Source organism: Balearica regulorum, chromosome 2 (genome assembly GCF_011004875.1).
Source record: "Balearica regulorum gibbericeps isolate bBalReg1 chromosome 2, bBalReg1.pri, whole genome shotgun sequence".
Classification (NCBI taxonomy): domain Eukaryota; kingdom Metazoa; phylum Chordata; class Aves; order Gruiformes; family Gruidae; genus Balearica; species Balearica regulorum.
Window position 1 is genome coordinate 105,813,810 of NC_046185.1, and position 25,416 is coordinate 105,839,225.

The window sequence follows — 25,416 nt, forward strand, 5'->3', positions numbered from 1 at the left end:
ACACGATCAAAAGCTTTTGTCCCAGTAACAAAAAAAAGTGACATTTGTGTAATACCCAAGGCACAGTCCTTGAACAGCATGGTTTAAGGGGAGGGGGTAAAAAAAAAAAAAGAGGCAAGTAGATTCATATTCTGACCACCGAAACTAAGAAGCCGTCTTAGAGGCCAGTATTTCCGATTGGTGCAGACCACTAGCTCATCTGGCAGGGGCAGCAGAGGGAGCAGAATAGAAAGAGATAGTTGTAATAACTCTAATATCTCCAATCCTTCCAGTCACAATGAAAATAGCAGTAAAACCACCTTCCCTGCAAAGAAGGGTACAAATGACTTAAACTTTTGTTCCATCAATGTAAGGGCACAAATCAAACACCATTGAAGCATCAGTTTTTAAAAGATGTAGGAGCAGGAAGGGGGCACAAGACAACAATTGCCCCTTTGTAAACATAACAAAGGAAAAGATCTTGTGTGCAATACAGGTATTTTTGTCAGATTTACTTCAGCTGTACAATATCTAAAAGTCACATTCCTCCAAGACATAATTCATAATGCTAGTAAAAATGTTTGCTAAGGAGAAAGTTATGTTCTTCCTTATAGGAAAGAATCTTTCCAAATGATGGCAAAGTGATGCCTGGCAGAGCTCCTCCTCCTCCTGACCAGGACATATCTAATACACAATGAAAATACATTCTCTAGTTCTGAGTACCACTGACAGTCTACATTGTAGAAATACTGAACATTGGATGTCAGACACAAGACAAATGTAAGCAGACCAAGAATAGAGCAATGCCCTATGACTCTCCCCAGATAATCAGGATATTCTTTCACCTGGCTTGATCAAAGTCATTTTTCAGATGACCATCGAGACAACAGAAGGCAAAGAAGTCTCCAAGGGAAGACGCCTTCAGTAAAACACATCTGAAAGAGTCTCTGAGAAGAGAGATACTGTAGGGTACGAGAAGACTTTGTTATGGTAACGTAGGATAGTACTTTGCTTCTTCCCACTGGAGTACGTAGAGTCCCGAGCACATTTTATCTCATTGACAGGTAACCCAGGTTACCATACCAGGATATGGTAACCCATAATTCCCCTGCCCCCATCTGCACCCACCTTTGCATGGGTGCCAACCTGCCAGCTGGCTGCCAATCTTGGGATTCGGACAACAGCGCCTGCATTACACCAACAAGTTTGCTAATGAGCAAAACAGTACACTGCATGTGTACAGAGTTAATCAGTGCAAGTTTCATTATCCATCCCTGCGGTGCTTTCCTTTGAGCTTCACTCCCGAGCAGGGTTCTGTTGCTTTGGGTCCCCATTTAATTAGCGTTGGTGTCCAAGGTTCTCCCACCATGGTAATGCTATGCTTTCATTACAGCCAAAGCTTTCACTTGCTGAGTGTTGTGCCTTGCCCTTGAGGGATTCGCACCTGCTTCTCCTTTGTAACAGATACCAATTACTATTGATCTGGAAGATGGAACTATGCGAGAAGATACTCCACCAAGGATGTTATCTACCTGATCCAAGTATTCAGGATTTCTCTGATACAATGTTATGATCACAAAATATTGTGAGAAATTGTATACACATACATACTTTCAGCCTTCTACTATGTGTCACAGAAATAAGAGCTGCTGTAAGACCCCATATGGAGGGACATTCTGACTGAAACAGTTGCTTTAAAAACATAAAAGAATGAACAGTCAAAACTGATCTTATGAACAAAATATTCTCACTAGGCTGGAAGTGAAATGTAGCAGTGAAAAGTTTGGGTGCTGAGATTAGATAAGATTTCCTGGAATTCATTATATATACTTGCAGAATCGAGCAGAACTAAAGTAAACCATGTCCAGGAAAAAAAAAACCAAAACAAAAAAAACCACAACAGGTTTTTTTCTTCTTCCAGAAAAAAAAACAGTGAATTATTTTATTAGGTAGACTACAGGTCTTATTTCTCTTCTGGTAGACAATAATTACTGCCAGATTTCTACTGAATTTCTCAACACTATACAAAGCCTGAAAAGTAGAATCTACACCGAAACAACCTACAATAAAACAAATAGTCTCTGAGACACAAGTTCTAATCAAGACAGGTTAGCAGGGCCTTGCAGGTCAAGAAATATGCACCAGTGTCTTTACTGGAGCCATGGAATCAGTTATACTGAAGCTACCACCTTTAATTTCAATTAATCATTATCTCCAGTTCTCTTATGTGCAGGATACAGTAACATATTTAGTCCACAAATTCTTACAAGAAAAGCAAATGGCCAAAAGATATGGCTATTTGAAATGCTGTCAGGATTCAGGCATCAAAGGTCACTGTCTTGATAGATCATATAATCACAGAATGGTTTGGATTGGAAGGGACCTCAAAGACCATTTAGCTCCAACCCCCCCACCAGGGGCAGGGGCACCCACCACTAGACCAGGTTGCCCAAAGCCTCATCCAGCCTGGCCTTAAACACTTCCAGGGATGGGGCCTCCACAGTCTCTCTGGGCAACCTGTTCCAGTGCCTCACCACCCTCACAGGGAAGAATTTCTTCCTAACATCTAATCTAAACCTACCCTCCTTCAGCTTAAGGCCATTACCCCTTGTCCTGTCACTACACTCCCTCATAAACAGTCCCTCCTCATCTTTCCTGTAGGCCCCCTTCAGGTACTGGTAAGACACAATCAGATCTCCCCGGAGCCTTCTCTTCTCCAGGCTGAACAATCCCAAGTCTCTCAGCCTGCCCTCATAGGAGAGGTGCTCCAGCCCTCTGATCAGCTTCATGGCTCTCCTCTGGACCTGCTCCAACAGCTCCATGTCTGTCTTGTACTGAGGACCCCAGAGCTGGACGCAGTACTCCAGGTGGGATCTCACAAGAGCGGAGTAGAGGGGCAGGATCACCTCCCTCAACCTGCTGGTCACGCTGCTTTTGAAGCAGCCAAGACATGGTTGGCTTTCTGGGCTGCAAGCACGTATTGCCAACTCACGTTGAGCTTTTCATCAATCAACACCCCCAAGTCCTTCTCCTCAGGGCTGTTCTCAATCCATTCTCTGCCCAGCCTGTTGTTGTGCCTGGGATTGTCCTGACCCACATGCAGGACCTTGCACTTGGCCTTGTTCAACTTCATGCGGTTCTCACGGGTCCACCTCTCCAGCCTGTCAAGGTCCCTCTGGATGGCATCCCTTCCCTCCAGCATGTCAACCTCACCACACACCTTGGTGTCGTCAGCAAACTTGCTGAGGGTGCACTCGATCCCGCTGTCCATGTCACCGACAAAGATGTTAAACAGTGCCTGTTGCAGTACCGACCCCTGAGGAACACAACTCATCTCCACTTGGACACTGACCCGTTGACCACAACTCTTTGAGTGCGACCATCCAGCCAATTCCTTATCCACCGAGTGGTCCATCCATCGAATCTATGTCTCTCCAATTTAGAGACAAGGATACCATGTGGCACAGCGTCAAATGCTTTGCATAAGTCCAGGTAGATGATGTCTACCACTCTTCCCTTCTCCACCAACTCTGTAACCCCATCATAGAAGGCCACCAAATTTATCAGGCACGATTTGCCCTTAGTGAAGTCATGTTGGTTCTTCATTCTCCCAGTCCGTGTCTTTGCGTTCTGTGACCTGGGCAGTGTGGCTCGAGCACTTGCCAGTGAAGACTGAGGCAAAGAAGTCGTTGAGTACCTCAGCCTTCTCCGTATCCTGGGTAACCAGGTCACCTGTTTCATTCTGGAGGGGACCCACATTTTCCATCGTCTTCCTTTTATCACTGACATACCTATAGAAACTTTTCTTGCTGTCCTTAACATCCCCGGCCCAATGTAATTCTATTGGGGCTTTAGCTTTCCTAACCTGATCCCTGGCTGCTCAGACAGTTTCTCTGTATTCCTCCCAGGCCATGTTTCCTTGCTTCCACTCTCTGTAAGCTTCCTTTTTTGGTTTGACTTTGCCCAGAAGCTCCTTGTTCATCCATGGGGGCCTCTTGGTATTTTTGCCTGACTTCCTCTTTGTTGGGATGCATCGCTCAAAAGCTTGGAGGAGGTGACCCTTGAATACTAGCCAGCTGTCTTAGGCCCCTCTTCCCCCTTCCGGGGTGGGGAGGGGGGGGAAGGGGATAGCAAAACCTTCCTTACACAAGTAGATACTCCTTTGATCAAGCAATAAGCTGTTTGAGGGAGATAAATCAGCTCCAAAGAAGGTGACAGAAAAACAGCTAGGAGATAAAGGTTCTCAGCAGTCACTCTCAGTTCAGCTTAGGCTCTCAGTCTTACCCAAAAATCTGTTCCCTTCTCAAACATTCCAATTCCTTTATGTTTCAAAACTTGTGCTGATATTTGTTAACTTCCTTTCTACAGTATGAAGCACAACCAGCTCCACCCAGAAGTCTGTCTATGCATCTTCAGAAATCCAAGAACTTTGCAACCAATTCTTTCTGCAAGAGATTTACAGTCTGTAAGAACTTCTCTCAAACATTTGGAAGTAGCTGACAGACTGTATTTCCTTGATCTGCTCAGACAGAGACAGAAAGACACATAAAGAATGGTAAATGCTAAACAAGCAGAGGATACAGAAAAAATTAGCCCTTCTCCAAGATTAACATTACAGTCTTCAGAGTGTCTACATCACACAACTGAACACAACAGAGAGGCTGCAATTCAGCCTTAACTTACACCAAAGCATTCAAAGGGCAGAACGTAGCGGTGTAAGAGTTTCAAAAAGTGGTATAATACAAAGAATGTGAAACAGTTTAAGCTAATGACAAAAGGCAGGAGCTTTCTGTATTCTCTGAAATTTATTTCAGTGCATGGCATCAGTGATGGATTTCAGGAGTACTTTATCTGAAAACAGAACTAAGAGGTGGTTGAACAAAAGCAGACAACTAATGCTTGGAGTGCTTCTTCTGTTTGACTGCTCAGCCAAGCACAGATGAGAGAAGATGAGACATGTCTTGGTGTGTAAAAACACAGTCACAGAGCCTTGCATCGTGATGCACTGATTCCATTGAGTGATCTTACACTTACATATCCAAAAATGGAAATTAGTTGTAGCTAGAATACTAGAAAGAATCAAAACAGTTAGGAGGACTATACAAAGCATCCAAAGAATTCTGTGGGGGAAAAAAGAATATTCAAAACTTGCTTTGTTTACAGCTTACTGGTTACCTTAGACAATATTTATAAGTAGCTTTCTAACATAAGAAACACACGAACATGCTGTTATGTATATTTGAGAGAGAAAGTGTGTGCAAGAGAGAATACCAACCTTCAGCTTGTGAAGCTGGTGATCGTGCCCACTTCTTAATGCAATTCAGGTGGAATACATGGTAACAATTTTGACAGCTCCACACTGGGGCTACTATTCGGACCACCTCACAGCATACCATGCACTCGTACTTCTCCGTGGTGAGCTGTTCAATCAATGACCCTGCAAATAAAATATATTACTTGTGCGTGAAACATCAGCTAGTTGAGAAACAAAATCCAAATGAAATTCCAAGATTTCATTTAAATTATAAACAGAACTTATTTTTCCTGTGTGGCTATAAGCAAGGTATTAGCTTACTCCTGGAAGATTCCAGTTTGATACTTGCTATGCATTTCTCTAGTTTCAGAGGAGGAAGATATTCCCATAGAACTGGCAACAATAATTCCTGTTGATGAATAGCAATCATTCTGATCTTACAAATTAGTTAATAGTTTTAAGCTTGACAGAGGTTTGAGATTTTACTCATCACTTTATATGGGAAATTTATCTTTGCATAAAGTTTAAACCACAAAGTTTAAAGCTCTTAACTACAGAAGTTTCAGTCAAAATTAAATTTAAATCCTATCCTTGAGTATTCCTGGAAGACCACAAAACAAATATTAACAATGAAGTACCTGGATTATGGAAATAAGCCCCTCATAAACCAACTGCTTTAGAAGCAGAATTACTGGGAAACAATAGTCAAAGTACAAGGCCTTTTGAGCCATATGAAAGAACGTGAAAAAGTACTCTGAAAATAAAGCAAGATGTCCACATGAAAGACAAAACACCCTGAAAATATAGTTAGATGTGCAACCATAACAAAGGCACCACATAACTTCAGTGCTGCCGGATTAACTCTCCCATCAAGGTAAGGCTACCAAATACACCTTAGAAATGCTATTTGATCAATGCCCACAGAATTTTAAAGCATCTTCATTACAAGTGTAAAGTGTAAAAATGTACCACTTTTAGATTGGTGCCAATACAAGGGAAGTTAGAACTCATAATAAAGGACAAAAAATTAAAATAACAAAGAAAAATTGCCATCAATTCAAAATGTGCTTGTACCACACGACTGAAAGCAAGCAAGCCCATGGATGCCTGGAAACTTGGAAGTGTTAACACCATTTGCCCTTCTTAATAGGACATAAGCACTTTCAAGCTTTGTTTCCAGTCTTCCTGCATCAAGCATCACAAGATTTAGAATTAACAGTCATTTTTGCTTTCAGTACCCCATGAATATTACCTGCTGCAAAGAAAGCATCCCCTCCTAAAACATACTTCTTTTCTCCAGAAGACTAAAGCTATACTTGGAAAGGATAGCTGTCCCATAAAGAGTTAAAAAGCACAGACTCAGTCTCCTGTAAACAGTGGCAGACACTGTTTCCAAAGTAGCTCCCAACTAAAGCATGCAAAGAAAGACTACCATTTTGGAGGTGGAAGTTCCTTAAGTTCTCTGTAAAAGATTACTACTCTTCTGGCTTATTGCATATGATGTTTTTCATTTAATAATAAGGCAGGGAGAAAGACTAAGGTGCCTTTAATTTTACGATTCAAGTAGAACCCAGGAGCATGAAAGTTAACATATTTAAGTTAGAAAGGATCAAGAAGGATCTTGATCCTTGAGCTTCTCCTAAGGGAACACAGTTTCTGACTGGAGCTATCTTACATTTCTTGATTATGCTACTACGTTCTCAGCTCTGAAAGAGAGGAGACACTGAGAAGCAAAATCTTCAAAAGATTCAATACCACAGTTAAGATAACAGGAACTGGTCTACCCATCTCTATCATTCTGGGTAGCAGGAGATCAGGTTGACATGCTTCGTAAAAATCAACTAAATATAATTCTTAATGTTTGTTCAACTGGAAAGAGACAAAAAAAAAAAAGGGGAAAAAATCTCTCCTCTCCTCCTCTCTCCTTATTGCCTCTGAAAGAAAACAGGACTTCTGCTGGGTGCTATGAATAACATAAAACTATTTTCTCAGTATACACTTAAGCTTACCTAAAACAGTAAGTAAAAACTACCTAGGTTGTCTAGAAACAGAAACCAGTACTGTGGCATTGAAGAGATTCTGCTGATTTCCATTTACTGTTTTAAGTCCCCAATGGTATGATTTGGCACAAAATTAACTCAGTCAAAACTTGCTGGTCTGCTTTACACTATCAATGGTACGTTTCTATTATCAACTTCCAAAAATAGTATCCAGAAACTTTCTCTATTTCTAATTACATTTTCATACTACTCTTGCAAAAAAATAGAAAAAAAATATCAAGTTAGGAGCAGAATACAGTTCCTCTATCTGGCATTTTCCTACTTCTGCATAAAACATGAAAAAACTCCGTCTATAAAAATCAGTTTTAGGACTGTACCTCTCAAGTCCCATTGCTCAGAATTTTATTCTCCACTCCAGCAAGACACGTTTTAACATGGTGCCTGATCAGGCCACCATTTGCAGTTTGGTAGTAAAATTAAAAAAAAACACCCAACTTTAAACAAAATTTGTTCTTCCCTAGTAAAATTACAGAACACCTACCCCCTCAGAAACCACACATTAACATTTAACTCTACCCTCTGAAACTGATACTGACCTAATGTGAAATTACAAGCCTCTTCATCTAGTCAAATGTGAAGGCAGTTTAAATTATTAAAGATCGTATCTTTATTAAGGGAGTAAAGTACAGTCTAGAACGCTTACCTGTATGAGTTTCTTTGTTTTTTGGTACATCACTTTGCTTTTTCCAGTATTGGGTCCAGCTGAAATGAAGTGCAGGTGCCTGATCCCCCTTTAGCAGGAACTTTCTTCCATTACATCTCACAGAATCGGACAACTGATGCCTGATTTCACCAGTGAAATTTTCATCATTTTTGTGAACAGCAAGTTCTTTCTTCCTCTCATTTTTATCTTTTGGAGTATATGTAAGAGAAGACTTCTTACCTACTTTTGTATTTTTACTACGGTGAGAATCATGTCTTTTCTGACACTCCTTTTCTACTGAGGGTTTATTCCACACAGGCTTCCGGGAATATCTTTTGTTTAAATAATTGTAGCCTTTCTGCTCATCCCCACTACCAACTGGTGCATCACAGAATGCCTTTCCAACAGATGATTCTGAAGAGTCAGACTGAGTCAAATCCAAAGATAGAACATTTTCAAACTGCTCTATTTTCTGTTTAGAACTTACTCTCTTTTCCCAATCATGTGTTTGCTTTCCCTTCTCTCTGAATCCTCTTCCAGATGCATGTATCAGATGTGTTTTCTTTGGCTTCGCTCCTCTGCTATCTGCATTAGGTACTTCCCTGTCACTCTCTGAGGAGAGAAAGTCATTGTATCCTCTAGAAGGTGCTCTTCTCCCAGGTACTATTGCAGCATCTGAAATTCCTGGACCTGCAGCAGCATCAGCAGTATTTTGCCTTATCTTACCTCTAGTACATGTGCTATCATTTCTTGATCTGTGCCATCTCTGGCTTTGCAAGTTGCGATTCTTCAAACTTTTATTGGTACCAAAATATTGGTGGAAGTCTTCAGAATTCCCATATTGTCTTTCTGGATTACAAAAGCCCTGATGCTTTGTGGAAGAGCTTCCATAATCTGTACCTCTTTCAGAAGATAGACTAGGAAATGGTAAATTACTTCTATTCTGTTTACTGCTACAGTCTTTCCTATCTTTATTTACCCAGTTTATATCTGTAGGTTGTCTTTCTCCTGGAATGGAATCAGCAGCATCAGGATTGAAATTCAATGCACCTAAAAAGTGAAAAAACACACGTATGAGACTATTAAATAGTAAACATTTCTTCTCAGCAAAATTACCATACATGCAAAGACCCAGAAGTTCAATTAATCCCAGACTTGACAGAACAACTGCAAACAAGTTGCAGGAACTAGAGCTGAATCATACAGTGCTTTGTGGAAGTTAACTTCTCTTGACATCTTTAAAGAAAAACTATAATGACCCAGAGTTAAGAATATGAAAATATAAGATGAAGACATTTGAAGGAGCACTGTACATATACAAGACATGCAAGTGTGATAACTGGTGTTCAACATGTGCTGAAGTTTCTCTTATTATGTTTACATACACACACACAAACCTGAAGAAAAAGGGGTTCTTTAAATACAACATCTACATCTGAGATTTTAGTATTACACAGAACTTTGAATATAAATTAAAATCTATCAGCCAAATAGCAGCACAGTAAATGCTTGCATGAACTCTGATTACACTGTTCTACATACAGACTTATTAAATGGTAGAGGTACTACCCAGGGCAGCTTTGCAAAATTATTTTTCTGTTATGAGGCCATCAACATGAACCGTGCCTCTATTTGAGAGCTCTCCTGTCATTTCTATGTCTCTGCATAGAAGAAAGAGGTACACGTTAGAAATCCTATGTTGTTCAATTTCGTATCACATTGTGCCCACGGGGCTTGCTGCAATAGGAATTATCAAATGAATACGAGGGACAGTTTAACAGGCTGTGGTAGATTAAGTCTTACACAGTAGCGTAAAAAAGAGAAGCGTCTTCTAAAATGTCATGCTGGTAGCACCCATTTTACAAGTTAGGTAAGTTACCTCTGATGGTAGGGCAGGTGCAGTTTATTCCTGGTTCAGGACAATTCAAAGAAGGAATCAAGCACTTGGGCTATGAACATAAGAGACTCTCCAAAACACTAATGCTATCTGGGTCGCTCAACTACCTGTTATTTTAACTTTTCAATAAAGATTGTGGAAATTAACATTTTGAAGGGAAGAACAAACCAGAACACTTCAAAGCATTATTTTTTTAAAATTAATTTCATTTACTTTCAAATGAAAGAGGTTTTTTTAAACCTCTAGGAATGGTCATAACTACTATGAGGGATTTGGTGGCCAAAGAAAAAATGTAACATACAACTTTGTGGAGGTGAAGCTTTAAACTTGCTGAAAGTTAGGAATTTAAAATCACATTTAAGGATGTTCTTAACCACATAGCCTAATTCATACTTGTTTTTAAAGAAACACTCAGTTGAAATCACCTTGGTTTATTGTCTTTGCAAAGACTATATACATCATATTATTATATACTATATTATTTATATGTAATATATTAAGAGATATTACTATTCTAGTATATGTTATTAATACAACACAGTATTATATGCTATATAATATTATATATTATTATTACTGTAGATATAAATGGCAAATACAAAGTGTTTGGGTTTTAAGCTGTAATATTAATCTGATTTTGAGACAACTGAATCAGAACACCAGACAGAGGTCTTTCAAAACAGCTGGCAATTGAGATAAGAATCAATCTTAAGGGGATGGGAAGTGGAGAGGGAGGTGCTGATCTCTTCCCCTGGGATCCAGTGACAGGACCTGTGGGAATAGCTCAAAGCTGCATCTGTCAGAGGAGGTTCAGACTTGACAAGAGGAAGCTCTCTTTACTAAGAGGGTAGTCGATGCCCCATGCCTGTCAGCATCCAAGATTTGGACAATGTCCATAATACCATGGTTTAACTTTTTGGTAAACCCTGAATTTGTCAGGCAGTGGACTCGATGGCTGTTGTAGGTCCCTTCCAGCTGAACTATTCTATTCTATCATTAGGATGGCAGACCCTAGCAGGTACAAGTATTAGGCTTGTACATCTGAAAGAATATGGACTGCAAGCAGCTTCCCTGGCAACATTCTGTTTTTACACTTGATACATGTGCTAAGATGAGAAAGAACTCAAAATATAAAGTTGTCCTTTTTACTTTCTACAGCTACACTTATTTTCAGTTTTTCCAATGTTTTGCCAGTTTCTTTTCTATCACTAATAAAGAGGACTACAAACATAAATTGTAGTCCTTTTACATTATAAAGTAAATAGCAGTCATTCGGTACTTTAGTTTCACATATTTTGACAGGATGCAATCTCGTAATTACATACAAACCTTATTTGAAACAACCCATTTTATTAGCTGGTTTAAGATTTCTTTTGTATACCCTAAAATTTAAAGTGATGGATAGATATAACAAGGTAAACGAAACAGCTTCTTAATGTTTAATAAAGACGTATTTTTCAAAAATCACACAGTTGGCCTCTTAAAAGTATATTCTATTATTAAAGATCATTGTTTCTTCAGTTATGAGATATAGCACATAGAATGTATGCACGAATTATAAGCAAATTGCTGCCGAGGGCTTTCAAATGAAGTCAGTAAATAAGCTTGAGTAAGTATGTTTTGTAGATCAGTAAAACATGCTATCTTATACTGACATAAAAAACATGCTGGACATGGCTTTAAAATGTTGGCTTTCTAAAATACAGTCAAATTGACTTTTGAGTACAGGCTCCAAAAACATAACCAGGACTTGAAATGTAGCCATGGAATTGATATTTTTGAAAGCACTTTCCAAATAATCTATTAAGTTTGAAGAAACAGATGGGAAACCAGGATTCAGATATTTAAAAGCACCTTGAAAATATGAATAATTCATTAGGACTTTTTATATCACCAGTGAATAGGATTCCTATTCTTACTGTCAGCTTCTACATTATTAAAAAATTCCAAAGTGGTAAATTCTACTAAAACTGATTTCTGTCTGCCAAGACAAGAAACAGCAAAACACATATACAAGTGTAATAATCAGTAGCTAACATTGGCTCAAATTTCCTCTGACATGTTTACATGTACATATACAAAAATCCTGAGAAAAAGAAAACATCCAAAGCTATTTTATAGAAATACAAGTTGGAATCTAAACAAAGAAAATCACGGTACCTTTAGAAACCACCTCTACATTGCAGATTTTAGTATTCCTAAGAGCTTGAATCTGAATTCAAACCAAACATATGAAATTCATGTGGTTTCCTGCCTGTTCTGCCATAACATTACACCACTTCAGCATTAACTGTGGACAGAGCCAAAATGCGCTGGCAAAGTCAGGTAATCTGTGTGAACTATCCTTCAGAAAAATAATTTTATAAGGACACTTAAAAATATGAAGCAAATCAGTAAATACATGTCTCATTTTAATAAGTACAAGCTCTGCTTCAAAAACAGACCTTATTTTGGAGACCAGTACAGCCATCAAACTTAATATCGTAGGTACTTTTTTTTATGAAGACATCAATAATGACATTTGAAGGTGCCACTTAAAGATATCATGCCTAAGTGAAACAGCAGTTTCAGCAAGCTAAATTCAATCAGATTTTTAAGAGCCATTAAATAATGTACTTTAATTAAGTAGAGACTGTATGAAGTTGATAATTAAGAATAAATATAAGAAAGAAAGAAAAAAATACACTGAAGTCCAGTGACAAAAAAATATAATGGGTACAAGAGTCCGCAGGGTAGCCCCTTAGGTGTCAGAAGTAGTACTACTTTACTCCTAAATGAATTCAGCTCTATCTCCGTGAAAGGATAAACTCTGAGTTTCCTTCTGAAGCTTCAGATCAATACAAAACTGGAACTAAATAAACAACACTGATTAGTACCAGTCTTTCTGACTGGACAAGCACTTATTTTTTAATTGACAACTTCTTATTGAGATACCCATAAATTCAACCAAAAATAGTGTCACCTTGTGTGCAAGTTTTGGGCTCCACAGTATGAGAAGGATATAAAAATATTAGAATGTGTCCAAAGGAGGGCAACGAAGATAGTGAAAGGACTAGAGGACGTGACTTACAAGGAGCAGCTGAGGATACTAGCTTTGTTCAGCTTAGAGAAGAAGAGACTGAGGGATGACCCCATTGCTGTCTACAGCTTCCTCATGATGGGGAATGGAGAGGGAGGTGTTGATCTCTTCTCCTCGGTGGCCAGTGATAGGACGTGAGAAAATGGCTTAAAACTCTGTCAAGGGAAGTTTAGATTGGGTAGTATCAGGAAAAAGTTCTTCAGTGAGCACTGGAAAAAGCTTCTCAGGGAAGTGCTCATGGCCCCAAGCCTTTCAGTGTTCAAGAAGTGTTTGGATAATGCTCTTAGCTATCTGGTTTAACTTTTAGGTTGCCCTGAGTGGAGTCAGGAGTTGGACTCAATAACCCTTGTGAATCCCTTCCAACTCAGGATATTCTATGATTATATGTTCCATTTATATACTGGCTCCCAGTAGAAGATAAAGGTAATTTCAGGACAGATGTCTTCAGTTTTAAAGCAATTCAAATAACCTACTCTTTCACCTAAAGACAGATGACAGTACAGAGTGCGTACACAACAATCTATTTATGTCAGCACTGCATATATCCAGACAAGAAATGGTCCGTTAAGCTGAACACAAAGCACAACACACACCCCCCAACCCCCCACTACCGAAAAACCCCAACCAACCAACAAAAAAACCCCAAAAACACCCACCCACCCACAATAACAACAACAAAAACCATGCACACCACGCCCCACCCCACCCCCCCCAAACCAGGAATGGTACATTATGGAAATTTGAGGCTTTCCCCATAGAATTGGAAGCTTTAAACTTCTTCCTCCACAGAACACCAAGTTTGATCTTTCCTGTCTTCTCTGATCATTTTATATATTTACCTACAGAATCCTATCATTTCCAGAGATTAAACAGATTCACAAAAGATCAGATTTCTTCCTAAACGGACTTAAAGACTCAAGCAGAGCAACTCATTTTCATGCAAAACAATCTGCCTGCCCAAAACTTACTGTTTATTCCAACCATAATAGTTTATCTAATGAAAGATATGCTCCCTTCCTGCAATTCTTGCCAGAAATTTTTAAAGAAAGACTAACAAGCAAAATCATCATTACCATAGAACCACAAAATGACTGAGGTTGGAAGGGACCTCTTGAGATCATCTAGTTCAAATACCCTGCTCAAACAGGGTCAGCTAGAATAAGTTGTCCATGACTGTGTCCAGCTGGGTTTTGAATATCTACAAGGACAGAGAGGTCACAACCTCTCTGAGCAACCTGTGTATGACCATCCTCACAGTAAAAAAGGTTTTTTGTCATGTTGAGATGGAATTTCACGTGGTTTAATTTGTATCTGTTGCCTCTTATCCTTTTACTTAATACTACTCAGAAAAATCTGGCTCCATATTCTTTATACCCTCCCATCAGGTACTTTTGTACACAGCACTAAGATCACCGTGACTTCTTCAGACTGAGTAGTTCCAGCTGTCTCAACCTCTCCTCACATGAGGGATGCTCCAATCCGTTAATCATCTTCACGGCCCTTTGTTGGACTCATTCCAGTATGTCCACATCTTCCTTGTACAGGGGAGCCCAGAACCGGACACGGTGCTCCAGGGGTGGCCTCACCATTGCTGAGCAGAGGGGAAGGTGCACCTCCCTTGACAGACTGGCAACGCTCTTCCTAATATAGTATAGGATAGCGTTGGCATTCCTTGCAGAGAGGATGCATCACTGACCCATGGTCTGCTTATAGTCCACCAAGGAGCCCAAGGACCCTGCCTGCAGATGTGCTTTCCAGCTAATTAGCCCCTTGTGTATATTGGTACATGGTGCTACGTTTCTGTCTTTGTACGCTATTGTCCAAATTCACTGCATCTGCATTTTGAAAACATGAAGTTTTGGCTAGCCCATTTCAAGATGATATAGGAGAAGTATAAAAGTAGGGAAAGAAATACAATTTTGCCATAAGTCATAATCCAAAATAATTTTGCCATTTTTCATAATCCAAAGAGAAGTATCTACTACAGAACGGATTTTGCATAAGGAGAATAAACATATTATAAGTTTTCACTTTCCTGTTCACCCTTACAGTGGGCTGCCCAATGCTTTATAGCAACTCCCCGATATCTTCAGTTTAATGATGCATTGTACCATGTTAATTGTACCAGCTGTCATTGTGAAGGCAAGAAACCAAAACCACACTCAACAGTAATTACAGCAACTGATGGGAAAAAAAAAAAAACAAAACAAAACATTAATGGCTATTAAATACAAATATTACTTGTCCATTCTAGGTGCACTGGGCTGGGAACTAGAAAGGCATATCAATGTGAATAATCATTCTACAACTTCCTTGTTTATTATATTCTTCCCCTTTGTCTCTTATACTTGTTCCCTGAATCTCAACAATCAGGATATTTCGCCAGTAGTGAATGGATGGGCTGCACATCTGCTGTGACTCAAAACTGTCATTGTTCAACTTCAACTGCTTCCCCTGATCTACCATGAGAGCAGAAATTTCTTTCCTATTTAAGCTCTCAAAATCATACACTTGCTCCGTCCATGAAGTTACGGCGCAAAAGCCAGTTCCCATCCTAATATTGCACAAGCACAATTTGAAACTCACCTATGAGATGGTTCTTGATAGCATAGTACGTATTACCATAACAAGGAATGAACTCCAGAACTTAATGCCATATGACAATATCTGTGTTAGCTAAGTAGCATAAAACAAACATAGAACTGGTGTACCATCCAGACTAATCTACTACTTTTCAGTAAAGCTATTTTTAGCTCAGCATACCTATTTAAGGCCCTTTATTCCAATACATGTACACTGTACAAAAGGTTTCAGGACCAGAGCTGACTTGCAGCCTGACAGCATGGAAGACAGACAAGCAGACATTTGCCTGCACCAGTTTCTCTTTACTGAAACTATCAGTCTCTGCTCTCTGAACTATGTTCTAGGCTATTCCACTTCCCACCAGCCAGCTGTGGACTCATTTTCATCCCATCAAAAAATGAACTCAAATAACTTTTCCATCATGATAGCCAGGATGCCAAGAACAGAGGAAAACAGACAGAGGATAACAGACAGAGGATGCTATTTAGGAGAAACGCTAATAACATCAGGGTGCCACAAAAGTAAAGATTCATATTTTCTTCTTCACCCCAGCCACAAAAGTCCAGGATTCTTCCTGGCAAAAATCTAACAACTCTATCAATGCTGAAATTAGTTGGCTCATCAAGTGACTGCAAAGTACATTGATTACCTAAGAAGTCTACCCAGACTCCAAGAAAATCAAGAGACGTGATGAAAACACTAAATAACATGAATGACTCTGAGCAAGTGTTATTTCTAGTCACACACTCCAGACACAATTACATAAGGGATCTTCTATGGTTAAGTGCCCATAATACACAATAAGCCATTAAATTCAAGGCTAGAATATGGATCTTGAAAGGCTACTCCCCCTCCTCCTCAGCAGCCACACCCAGTAAAATAAAAGTTAATCCAAACCTGCAACATAAAAGCCAGCAGGGAAAAACAAACAAATTAAAAAAAAGAGTCTTTTATTGCATTTGTGGCATTCAACACCACTCCAGGTCGGGTCCCTTAAGCCGCTCTCCACCCGTAAGCCCTTGCCTAGATCATTCTGGGCAGGTGGCACGTGCTCTGGGCAGTCATCTCCTGCACGTCCCAGACCTTTACTCCTAGACCCCAGGGAGACCCCACGAAACGCTGCAGTTTTACAGCAGCCCGTGGGGCTGGGACAGGTCAGGCTGCTCTGTGCAGGCAGCACTGCCCTCTACTGGGTTTCACGGCCACAGGTGGGCAGAAAACAGTAAGTTTTCCAGAAACCAACCGGTTCTTTGTATTTTTTTCTGGCGCTCCCGTTCATTTGTCACATACTAGAAGCTCACACGTTCCTCCTCAAAGTTTCCTCAACCCACCCTGCGGCAACGGCGAGCCCACCCATTTTGAGCTCCACAGGCGCCCCGAATTTGCGGCAGGCGGGGGCAAGGCGGCGTCAACAGGTGGTGCCGCAGCCCGCGCCCCTCGACACGCCAGCGCTCAACCGCGACCGCCACGGCGCAGCCTTCTGCCCAACAGCAATAACTGCTGCTGCTGCTGCTGCTGCTGCTCCTGCTCCTCTCCCACCCCACCCCACTCCATTCCATTCCATTCCCCAACTCCCCCGCAAGCACAGCAGCCACACTTACCTGGCCCAGGCCGCGCCTCCGCCATGCCAACGCAACCCCCACCACCGAGGTCTAGCTTCCTGACCGCTACGCATGCGCACAATTCGTGCCGCCTCCTGCCCCACCCCCTTCCCCCGGCGGAGCGTTGCTATGTGCACGCAGCCGCACTGGGGCTTCGAGAGGAGGGTACAAGGCGGGAGTGGCGGCGGCAAGGGTGGGCGGGTGTGCGAGTGCGGGGCTGTGTGCTCAGCTGGGGCGGTGGGTAAGCGGTGCTGGCTATCGCCGCCGGAACAAGGGGGAAATCGGGAACCTTGTTTAATACTGCAAAGAAGGAAGAAAGGAAAACTAGCAACAACAAAGAAATGATAGCACTGGCAATAAATTGGTCATTTGCTTGACAATCAGCTTGCCTGCGGCGGCCTTTCCCTGAAGTGGGCTTACTATACTGGCTGCATTTCAGTCTCCGGCTAAGCGGGACAAGAGCAGGAGGGTGGGTACAGGACAGCTTGTCACTGTCTCAGTGTGTAAAAGGGGTGCTTTCTCTAGGCATAGGGTAGAAAGTAGGCATGTTTCATCAGGCTATCACATCTCCCATACACTGCTCTAGGGAAGTGGCAGAGCTGGCAGAGCCACACACTTGTCATCCCAAGTGAGTGAACTTCAGCTTCTGTTGGAAAGCCCACACAAGTATTCCCATACTACAGCTGATACTGCAGACAAATCTTATGCTCCAAGTGCTCCATAGGACTGCATGCTTTGTCATGCTGCAGGTTTCAGTACCAGTGTTTAACCATTGTATGATTCACAGTTCCCTGCAGAGGTTTGCAGTGCCATGGTTACAGTACATCTACAGAACAGTTCAATGCTTCTATTGCTGCAATGTGGCTCCAGAATTCTTACAGAGCTGCTGATCTTTTCAGACACTGCAGAGTAAGTTCACAGTTCCATAGCAACTGCAGCTCTGAAGAATGGCACTTCAGGAGCACTGCTGCACACAGTCTGCATTCTGCCCTCCATGCCCTCCTGGTGAAATTCTCAGATCAAAATTCTATTTGCTGCATAGTTCTCCTTGTGGGCAAAGTTCATGGCTCCAGAGCCCTTAAAGAACCAGTGGGCTTATTGCAGAAACACTAGCTGTTGAAATGCACCCCATTCCTGCCACTGTTCAAAGGAAGCTTACAAGCTGGTATGGCAACAGACTTACAAAGATGCTACATGTTTTGCCATGGATTTTGACTGTGTTTGAAGTGCTTTGCTGTAGGTAAACATTGTGACCATCTGAGGTTGCAAAGAAAGGTATGTGGTGGTGGCATCCTTTCAGAGGTGATGCATGGTTTTCCTGCTGCTGTCAAGAAACTTGCAATAGTCCTCTGGTTCCTGTAGACTTCTCTGTCTCTATTGTAGAGATGTGGCCATAACATTCACATAGAACTACTACAAATTTTTAACACTGCTTCACATGAATACCACAGCACTACTACTTCAGTATCCACACTCTTTTGCTACCACGAAAAATAACAGTTGTTGTATGGAAAGCACTATAGGGATTTGCACCTGTATATGCTGCTGCACAAATGCCAAAGATTAGGTCTATACAGCTTTTCCTTTGTCCCCCCTTTTCCCTTTTTATCTAAACAGTTCTACTTTTTTTTGCCTTTCTTGTCTTAAATTTGCATTGGGCCAATCACCTTCACTCCTGATAGCCTTACTTAATTGCCCATCATGTCTGTACAGGCATGTGATTTTAATCTTTTCTTTAGTTTGGCCAAAATAGTCTTTTTATCTTTTCCTCATCATTTCTCCTTTTCAGTGCAGGGATAGGGACAAGGATCTTCCCACTATATCATACGCCCTCCCTTAAAACATATTTTTTGTTTCTACTTTGTCATGCTTAAATACTTATCTCCCCATTCTTTTGCAATTTATCACTCACTTCTTTTCTCAGTGGCTGCTTTTTTCCATCTGACCAGCATGACTGTCAGGAAGCAGCAGGGACAGACTGCTCCATAGGGAAAGTAGAGCTGGGAGCTGAGAGCCAACAAATTCCACAACACGTGAGTAAGAAGAGCAGAGCAGGTTCAGCAACACTTCAGGCAACAGGCCAGGCTGCCAGGCAAGCTTGTAGTGACAGGGCAGCTCAAGCCAGAAGTCAAGCCAGTGGGTAAGGATCAGCGAGGGTAGGCACAAGCATACCTGCAATGTAGTTCAGGCAGACACCAAGGATCAGAGCATGAATTTTAAAGTAATGTGGGAAAGAATGAGGGGCAGGCACTCATTGAGGCTTCTCACGGCCTGACAGCTACTTACAAAAGTTGGTGCTGAGTCCGTGAGACAAATCCCCAGGGTTGTGGGAAGGGACATAAGGGAGATGTACTCAGGGCCCTTACAGTCACAGATCTCTGCTATATGCAGCAGGGATGCTGTTAAACAGCCTTGCCTTCAAGGGAGAGGGGAGATGAGGTAGGGACGCAGAAGGAAGGGAATCCCTAGCCATAACTGTCAGTGCCAGCATGCCAAGGAAGATAAATCTGCTAATAGAAACATATTGACTCCTGAGCTGACATGGTATAGTCAGTTTTAAGGGCCGGGCAGCCTGGTGGGGTCAATGACTGCTCGGGACATGCTTGACATGAAGAGAGCAAGGTTGCCATGATGCTGAGATCCTGGTTAGAAAGACAAAATGGACTACAGCCAATCAACTGCAAGTCTAGATGTTTAGCATGAGACTCCTGACACAATACCCTCTTGTGCAAAGGATTTCTTGATTTTTTAAAGAAGCTGTTGTACGTGTTTCCAAATGCCATTGTGGTTACAATTCCTGCAGCCAAAAGCAGTCGTTTAATACAGTACTGTGTACCCCTCCAGAAGGCAAGGGAAAAGTTATAAGGTGCTGTGGGCACAGTCCATTGCAGCACACAGCGATGTTTTGTCTCTTTTGTCCTTTCCTTTCTTCCATAAAGTCCTTACAGACAAGCAAAAAAAGTCCACCAACATGTGCTTTTGTTAAAAAAAAAAAAAAAAAAAAAAAAGGAAACTACCTAAAAATGAAGAAGCTTGTTAAAAATGGAGGGGCAGCTTAAATAATTGTTTCTTTGAGGGTTACATGGAGACTTTAAGGATACCATACTGGATGCTCAGGGCAAATGAATATAAGGGGAAAAAGGAATCTGCCATGGTTACGCAGCAGAGACAATGGACTCTGTTGCTGGGGACAGCTTTTCAGAAGTGTCCTTCCAAAAGCTAAATTTAAGCCTAACATTGAAAGTAGAATCTGAACTTGTGACAGATGAAAAGTAAACCACACCATCAGACAGGCCAAAAGGGTCTGAGGAACAACTTGCATAAGGCATAAAATCTAATAATAAATCCCTTTTCAAACCCTTCAGGCTCTGGAAGCCTGCCAGACAGTCTGCAGCACCAGAAAAATTAAAAGAAATTTAAAGGAGCATACAGAGAAAATAACAGAAAATCTAAATTAATTCTTTACATCTGTGCTCACTACAGCAGAGCTGGAGGAGATTCCCAAGCCAGCTCTTCTTTATGGGAGAACTCACCAGGGGCTGTCTCTTGAAAGAGTCAATATGGAACATATAGGTTATGGAACATATAGGCAAAATTAATAGTAACAAATCATAAGGACCAGATGGTATATAACCAGTAATTGTAAAAGAATTCAAGGGTGAACTACAAACTGGCCTGTACAACCTCTAGTATAAAACTTCTCTTATTAGCAGGAGACAGGGATGTGTCAGCTGTAATGTGAATTTTTTAAAAGGATGCCATAGGAAATCTAGAAAAGTGCAGGCTTGATGTCTGTAGCAGACAATTTAATGGAAACTGTAAGATAGATTAGAATTAGTGACCATATGCATAAAGATGATGTAATAGAGATGAGTCAAAACGGCTTTTGTAAAAGGAAGGACTGCCTCACAATTCTACTGAAACATTTATAAGTCAACAAGCATGTGGCTAAGGGAGATAGACCCTGGAATCCTGTGTATGGATTTCTGAAAGGTATTTAGAGATGTCACTCATCAAAAGCTCTTAAAAGTTACACTGCCAAGAAATAAATAATTGCAGGGGTAAATAACTGGTTGAAAGACAGGAAATAAGACAGTAGGAGTCAATAGTCTGTTTTCATGGCAAAAGGAGGTGACCAATAGAGTCCCACAAGAACGTGTTCTGGAACCTGATCTGTGCAACATATCTGTGGAGGAAGTGGCAGTGTCAGAGTCTGCTGCTGGTACAATGTTATTTAGGGAAATATAGGCAGTGGCAGGCTGAGAAGAACTGCAAGCAGAAGAGTCTTAGGATACTCAGTGTATGGGCAAAAATGGCAGATGAAATTTAGGGAAGCTCAATGTAAATTAGCACATATGGGAAGAAACCGTCCTATCTTCACATTTGCAATGAAGAGCCCTGAGCTGTTGCAACAGTTATAACAGGTAGTTATATGAAAATGTCTTCTCTGTGCCCAGTAGTGTGAAAGAAAGCAAATCAATTATTAAACATCACTGAGAAAGGAGTAAAGAATAAAACAGAGAAAACAGCTAGTCAGGTCTGAAAAATCTAAGCACCCATCCCAAAGCACCACATGGGAAAATTAAGGCCATAGGTGCATCAACAGACCTTACTTGCCCTGACCAGCCTCACCTGGGGCTTGTGGGATAATTACTGGAGGTAGCTTATTGAGACTATAATTATATCCACATCTTAAGAGAAAGTGCAGCACTGAGGGAACTTCCAGGGTGGATATGCAAAGAATCTGTTCCATAATCAACATAACCTGCAATCTTAGATGTCAGTAAACACCAGGGGAGGTCAGTGTGCTGACTCTGAGAGAAACAGCGTGGAGGGTGAGCAGAGTGGAGAGACCGCAGCCAGGCTGTGTGATAACACTGCAGGGATGGGAACTTGATGGTACCAATGGTACTGTGGAACTGATAAACTGCATAGTTGTTACCCTGTGCCAGCCCTGAGCCAGCAATTTTCCATTTTCTGTTGAAATCATGTCCTCTGGGTGAACTTTGGTTATTCTAAATACCAAAAACACACCTCCATCCCAAAGGCTACCAGCCTTCAAGGTGTGACCACCCCTCACTGAGCATGCACTCTGAATTTCTTTAAGCCTATACCTTTAAAAGCAAAGGAAGAAGGTTTTACAACAATCATAACAAAGGTAAGTATTACTAGAGTGACTCAAGCTCCATCTGAAAATAAGAAAAGTATAAGAATGGCTTAAAAGAGGGGAGATGTTAGGGAAGATACCATCGCAAAGAAGTCGGGAGGACATTGCTGACTTCTGGGATCAGTTGATGGACTGAACCTCTCTTCCCCCTCATAGGGATGCCTATTGAGTAAGATTCAAACACTCAGCTGTACCGAGTGCCTCCCCAGGAAACTTAGAAATCTCTACAGAGTTGTTTCATAATTTAATACATTTACAATCAGCTATATCATTCATATTCTTGGTACTTACACGTGCTTTGCAGTGTATTTATTATCGGCAATCCAAAAGAACCTGTACTTCTGTTGCTTCAATAAACTGCACCATTCATTTATCTAGCCATGAGACTTCTCATGGGACGTGACCAAACTCCTCAAGTATGGCCATGCTAGTCCATTGAATGCAACTAGACTGAAGATGCCTCACACTATTTGTGCCCTGTAATCGTGATAGTTCAATGTATTGAACATGACCAAACTTATAGTGCTGAATTGAGTATCACCCAGAATCTAAGCCCAGCCACCTCCAGCCCCTCTGATATCTGAGGATGAGCTGGAACAGAAGGGGATTTATTTTCTGTGAAATTTCTTTACCCTTTAACGTGACAGCTTCCACCCACATGCTTTGCCCCATGGGCCCAGGAGCTCCATTTAAGTTCAGAACTGGGTCCCCAACTCTTGCCTGAGCTACTTCATAGGTGTACTGCAGGTATACCTATGTACTTCATAGGTTACTTGCGTCAACGTCTGTCTTCTGTTGCTTGTTCTGTCTCCTGGATTTCAGGATTGACTGCAGATCTGACTTACCACATTGCCTTTGTCTGATGATCACTGGACTGTTGAAGCCTGTTATTGTCACTGACCCTGCTTGGGTACTGTAAGACTGTACCACGAGTGGTGAGATCACTGCCTCTGCCTGTTTTATGGTCAGTCCTGGCTTGTCTTCCCCTGTGGAGCAGTCCCCACTCCTGCCCAGGAGGTCAAGCATCCTTTAACTCTGAGCTAAGCACCACAAGGGCAGGCCCTCAGGCTGTTCAGGGGCTAGCCCCAATGGCTCCCTACAGCTCTGGCCAGGAAGCCGAGATAGGTCACAACCCTGCAGGTTGTGATTCTTTAACATCTCCTGTGCCCAGAGTCACCTCTGCCCCCAATTTTGCCAAACCCCCTTCACTGGGGATCAGGTGAGGGTTCAGGAATTTATTAGACACATGTGGCTAAACTTTACAGCCAAGGCAATAGCTACGAGCTGCTCTGCAGTCATAATCTCCTGGCTTTCAGTGTGTCCCTGGATTGAGGCACCTCTATAAGAAATGCAATGACTCTTTTCAGAACCATGAAACCTTATTCACTGATTTGAAGTGGTGTCTTTAGGGACCATTGATGTGCAGCTGTGGCTGTGATTGCCGGCTCCAGTAGGGAAGCCAGGTGGTTGCTGACTAAACAATCCAATTTATGCATTGCCTGTGAAAAACTGGTGGGGAGGAATGAGTTCTCAATGCCCACTACAGATTACTGCTTACTGAAATTCATTCCTTTGGTGAGGTGATGGGAGGTGCAAGAGGTTGGAGTAATTTATGTAATAGTTTATTTCTGCTGCTCCTTGCTTCTTATTCATTTTCCTCTGCTCTGGTATGGCCCACCCATGGGCCACAGTCCCCTTTGGGGTATACTGCCACAGGTATAGAGCACCTCTTTTTGAAAGTGCATGTCCAGCTGTGTCCCCAACAATGCCTCCTATGTTTTTCCTCCATTTCTTTCATGTCTTCTCTGTTTCTTCTCAGTGTCTTTTCTTCTTTTCCTCCCTAAGTGGCTGCTGCTATCTCTTAAATATATGTGAGCTGGGGTGTCTTGTCCTCCTCTGAGATTTTGGGGTGTAATGGATTGTTTACATTGATTTCAGAATTACCTGGTACTGGCTGTGACTGGCACAGGGCAATACATGATCTTTTCCTGCACATGTCAGCTCTGCAACCTGCTGCTGAAGCCCTACAATTATGTCCAGTCCTTCGTGTTATAGAAGCCCAACCTTCTCATTAACTGGCAATTGAGTTTCTTGTGTTTCCCTACAGGAAAGGAATACCCAGATCCTGAGGGCAAAAGTCTGCCCTGGGATCTTCTCTGGGCTGTCTTCCCCATTTCAGCACCCCATGTGGGTTGGTCTGGACTCCCACATTTCTGGTTTTACACTGTGTGGCTGGGATTAGAGTTAATTTTCTTCCTAGTAGCTGGTATAGTGCCATGTTTTGGATTTAGTATGAAAATAATGTTCATAACACACTAATGTTTAGTTCTGCTAGGCACTGTTTGCAACTAAGTCAAGGACTTCTCAGCTTCCCAGGCCCTGCCAGTGAGGAGGCATGAGCCTTCTGCAGGAGGTGCACAAGAAGCTGGCAGGGCACACAGCCAGGACAGCTGACCCAAACTGGCCAAAGGGATGTTCCATACCATATGATGTCATGCTCAGTATATAAGTTGGTGGGAGTTGGCTGGGGAGGGCCATGGCTCAAGAAGTAGCTGGGCATCAGGCAACGGGTAGTGAGCAATTGTGCTGTGGATCACCTGTTTTGTATATTATTTTCTCATTATCATTATTATAGTTGTTGTTGTTGTTGTTATTATTATCTTCATTTTCTGCCCTATTAAACTCTTTTTATCTCAACACACGAGTTTTAATTTTTTTCAATTCTGTCCCCCCTGATCCCATTGAGGAGGGAGTAAATATGTGGTTGTTTTAGCTGCCTGACAGGTTAAACCACCACAGTCTTTTTGGTGCCCAATGTGGGGCACGAAGGGTTGAGATAATGACAGATCTGACCAGAGTGTGTTAAAACAAATTTGTTTAAAGCATCCATTATATTAGTTTAAGAATCGCTGCTCACAGTGTTGCGTTTTTTTGTTCTCAGGGTTGTGTTATGTAATGCCTAGCTTACTGTATATACTCACTGTGGTGCTGGTTATCATCTCTGCAAGATATCTTGTTGTACTGTGTAACACTGGGTTGTGATATGATAAAACTACTGTTTGTGAGACTAATCTGGTATTTGTACTCAGCATTGCTGTCATCTCCATACTTTGGGAGCCATCTTGTGGAAACTGTTAATAATTACACTCTCTA

General features: G+C 41.6%; 1 protein-coding gene across 4 annotated transcripts in view; it reads right to left on the minus strand.

Moving 5' to 3' along the window:
* NFX1 (nuclear transcription factor, X-box binding 1) overlaps positions 1-17,190 on the minus strand; it is a 72,712-nt gene extending 55,522 nt beyond the window's left edge. For all 4 annotated transcript variants that reach the window (XR_012833989.1, XM_075745275.1, XM_075745274.1 and 1 more), the window contains exons 1-3: positions 17,097-17,190; positions 7,937-8,986; positions 5,255-5,416 (exon numbers count right to left, since the gene is read on the minus strand). Coding sequence is in view for 3 of the 4 variants with exons in the window: in XM_075745275.1 (XP_075601390.1) it covers positions 5,255-5,416; positions 7,937-8,986; positions 17,097-17,121 (1,237 nt within the window). In the remaining variant the exon portion in view is untranslated. The remainder of the gene's footprint in view (positions 1-5,254; positions 5,417-7,936; positions 8,987-17,096) is intronic.
* Between the last annotated feature and the right edge of the window lie 8,226 nt (positions 17,191-25,416).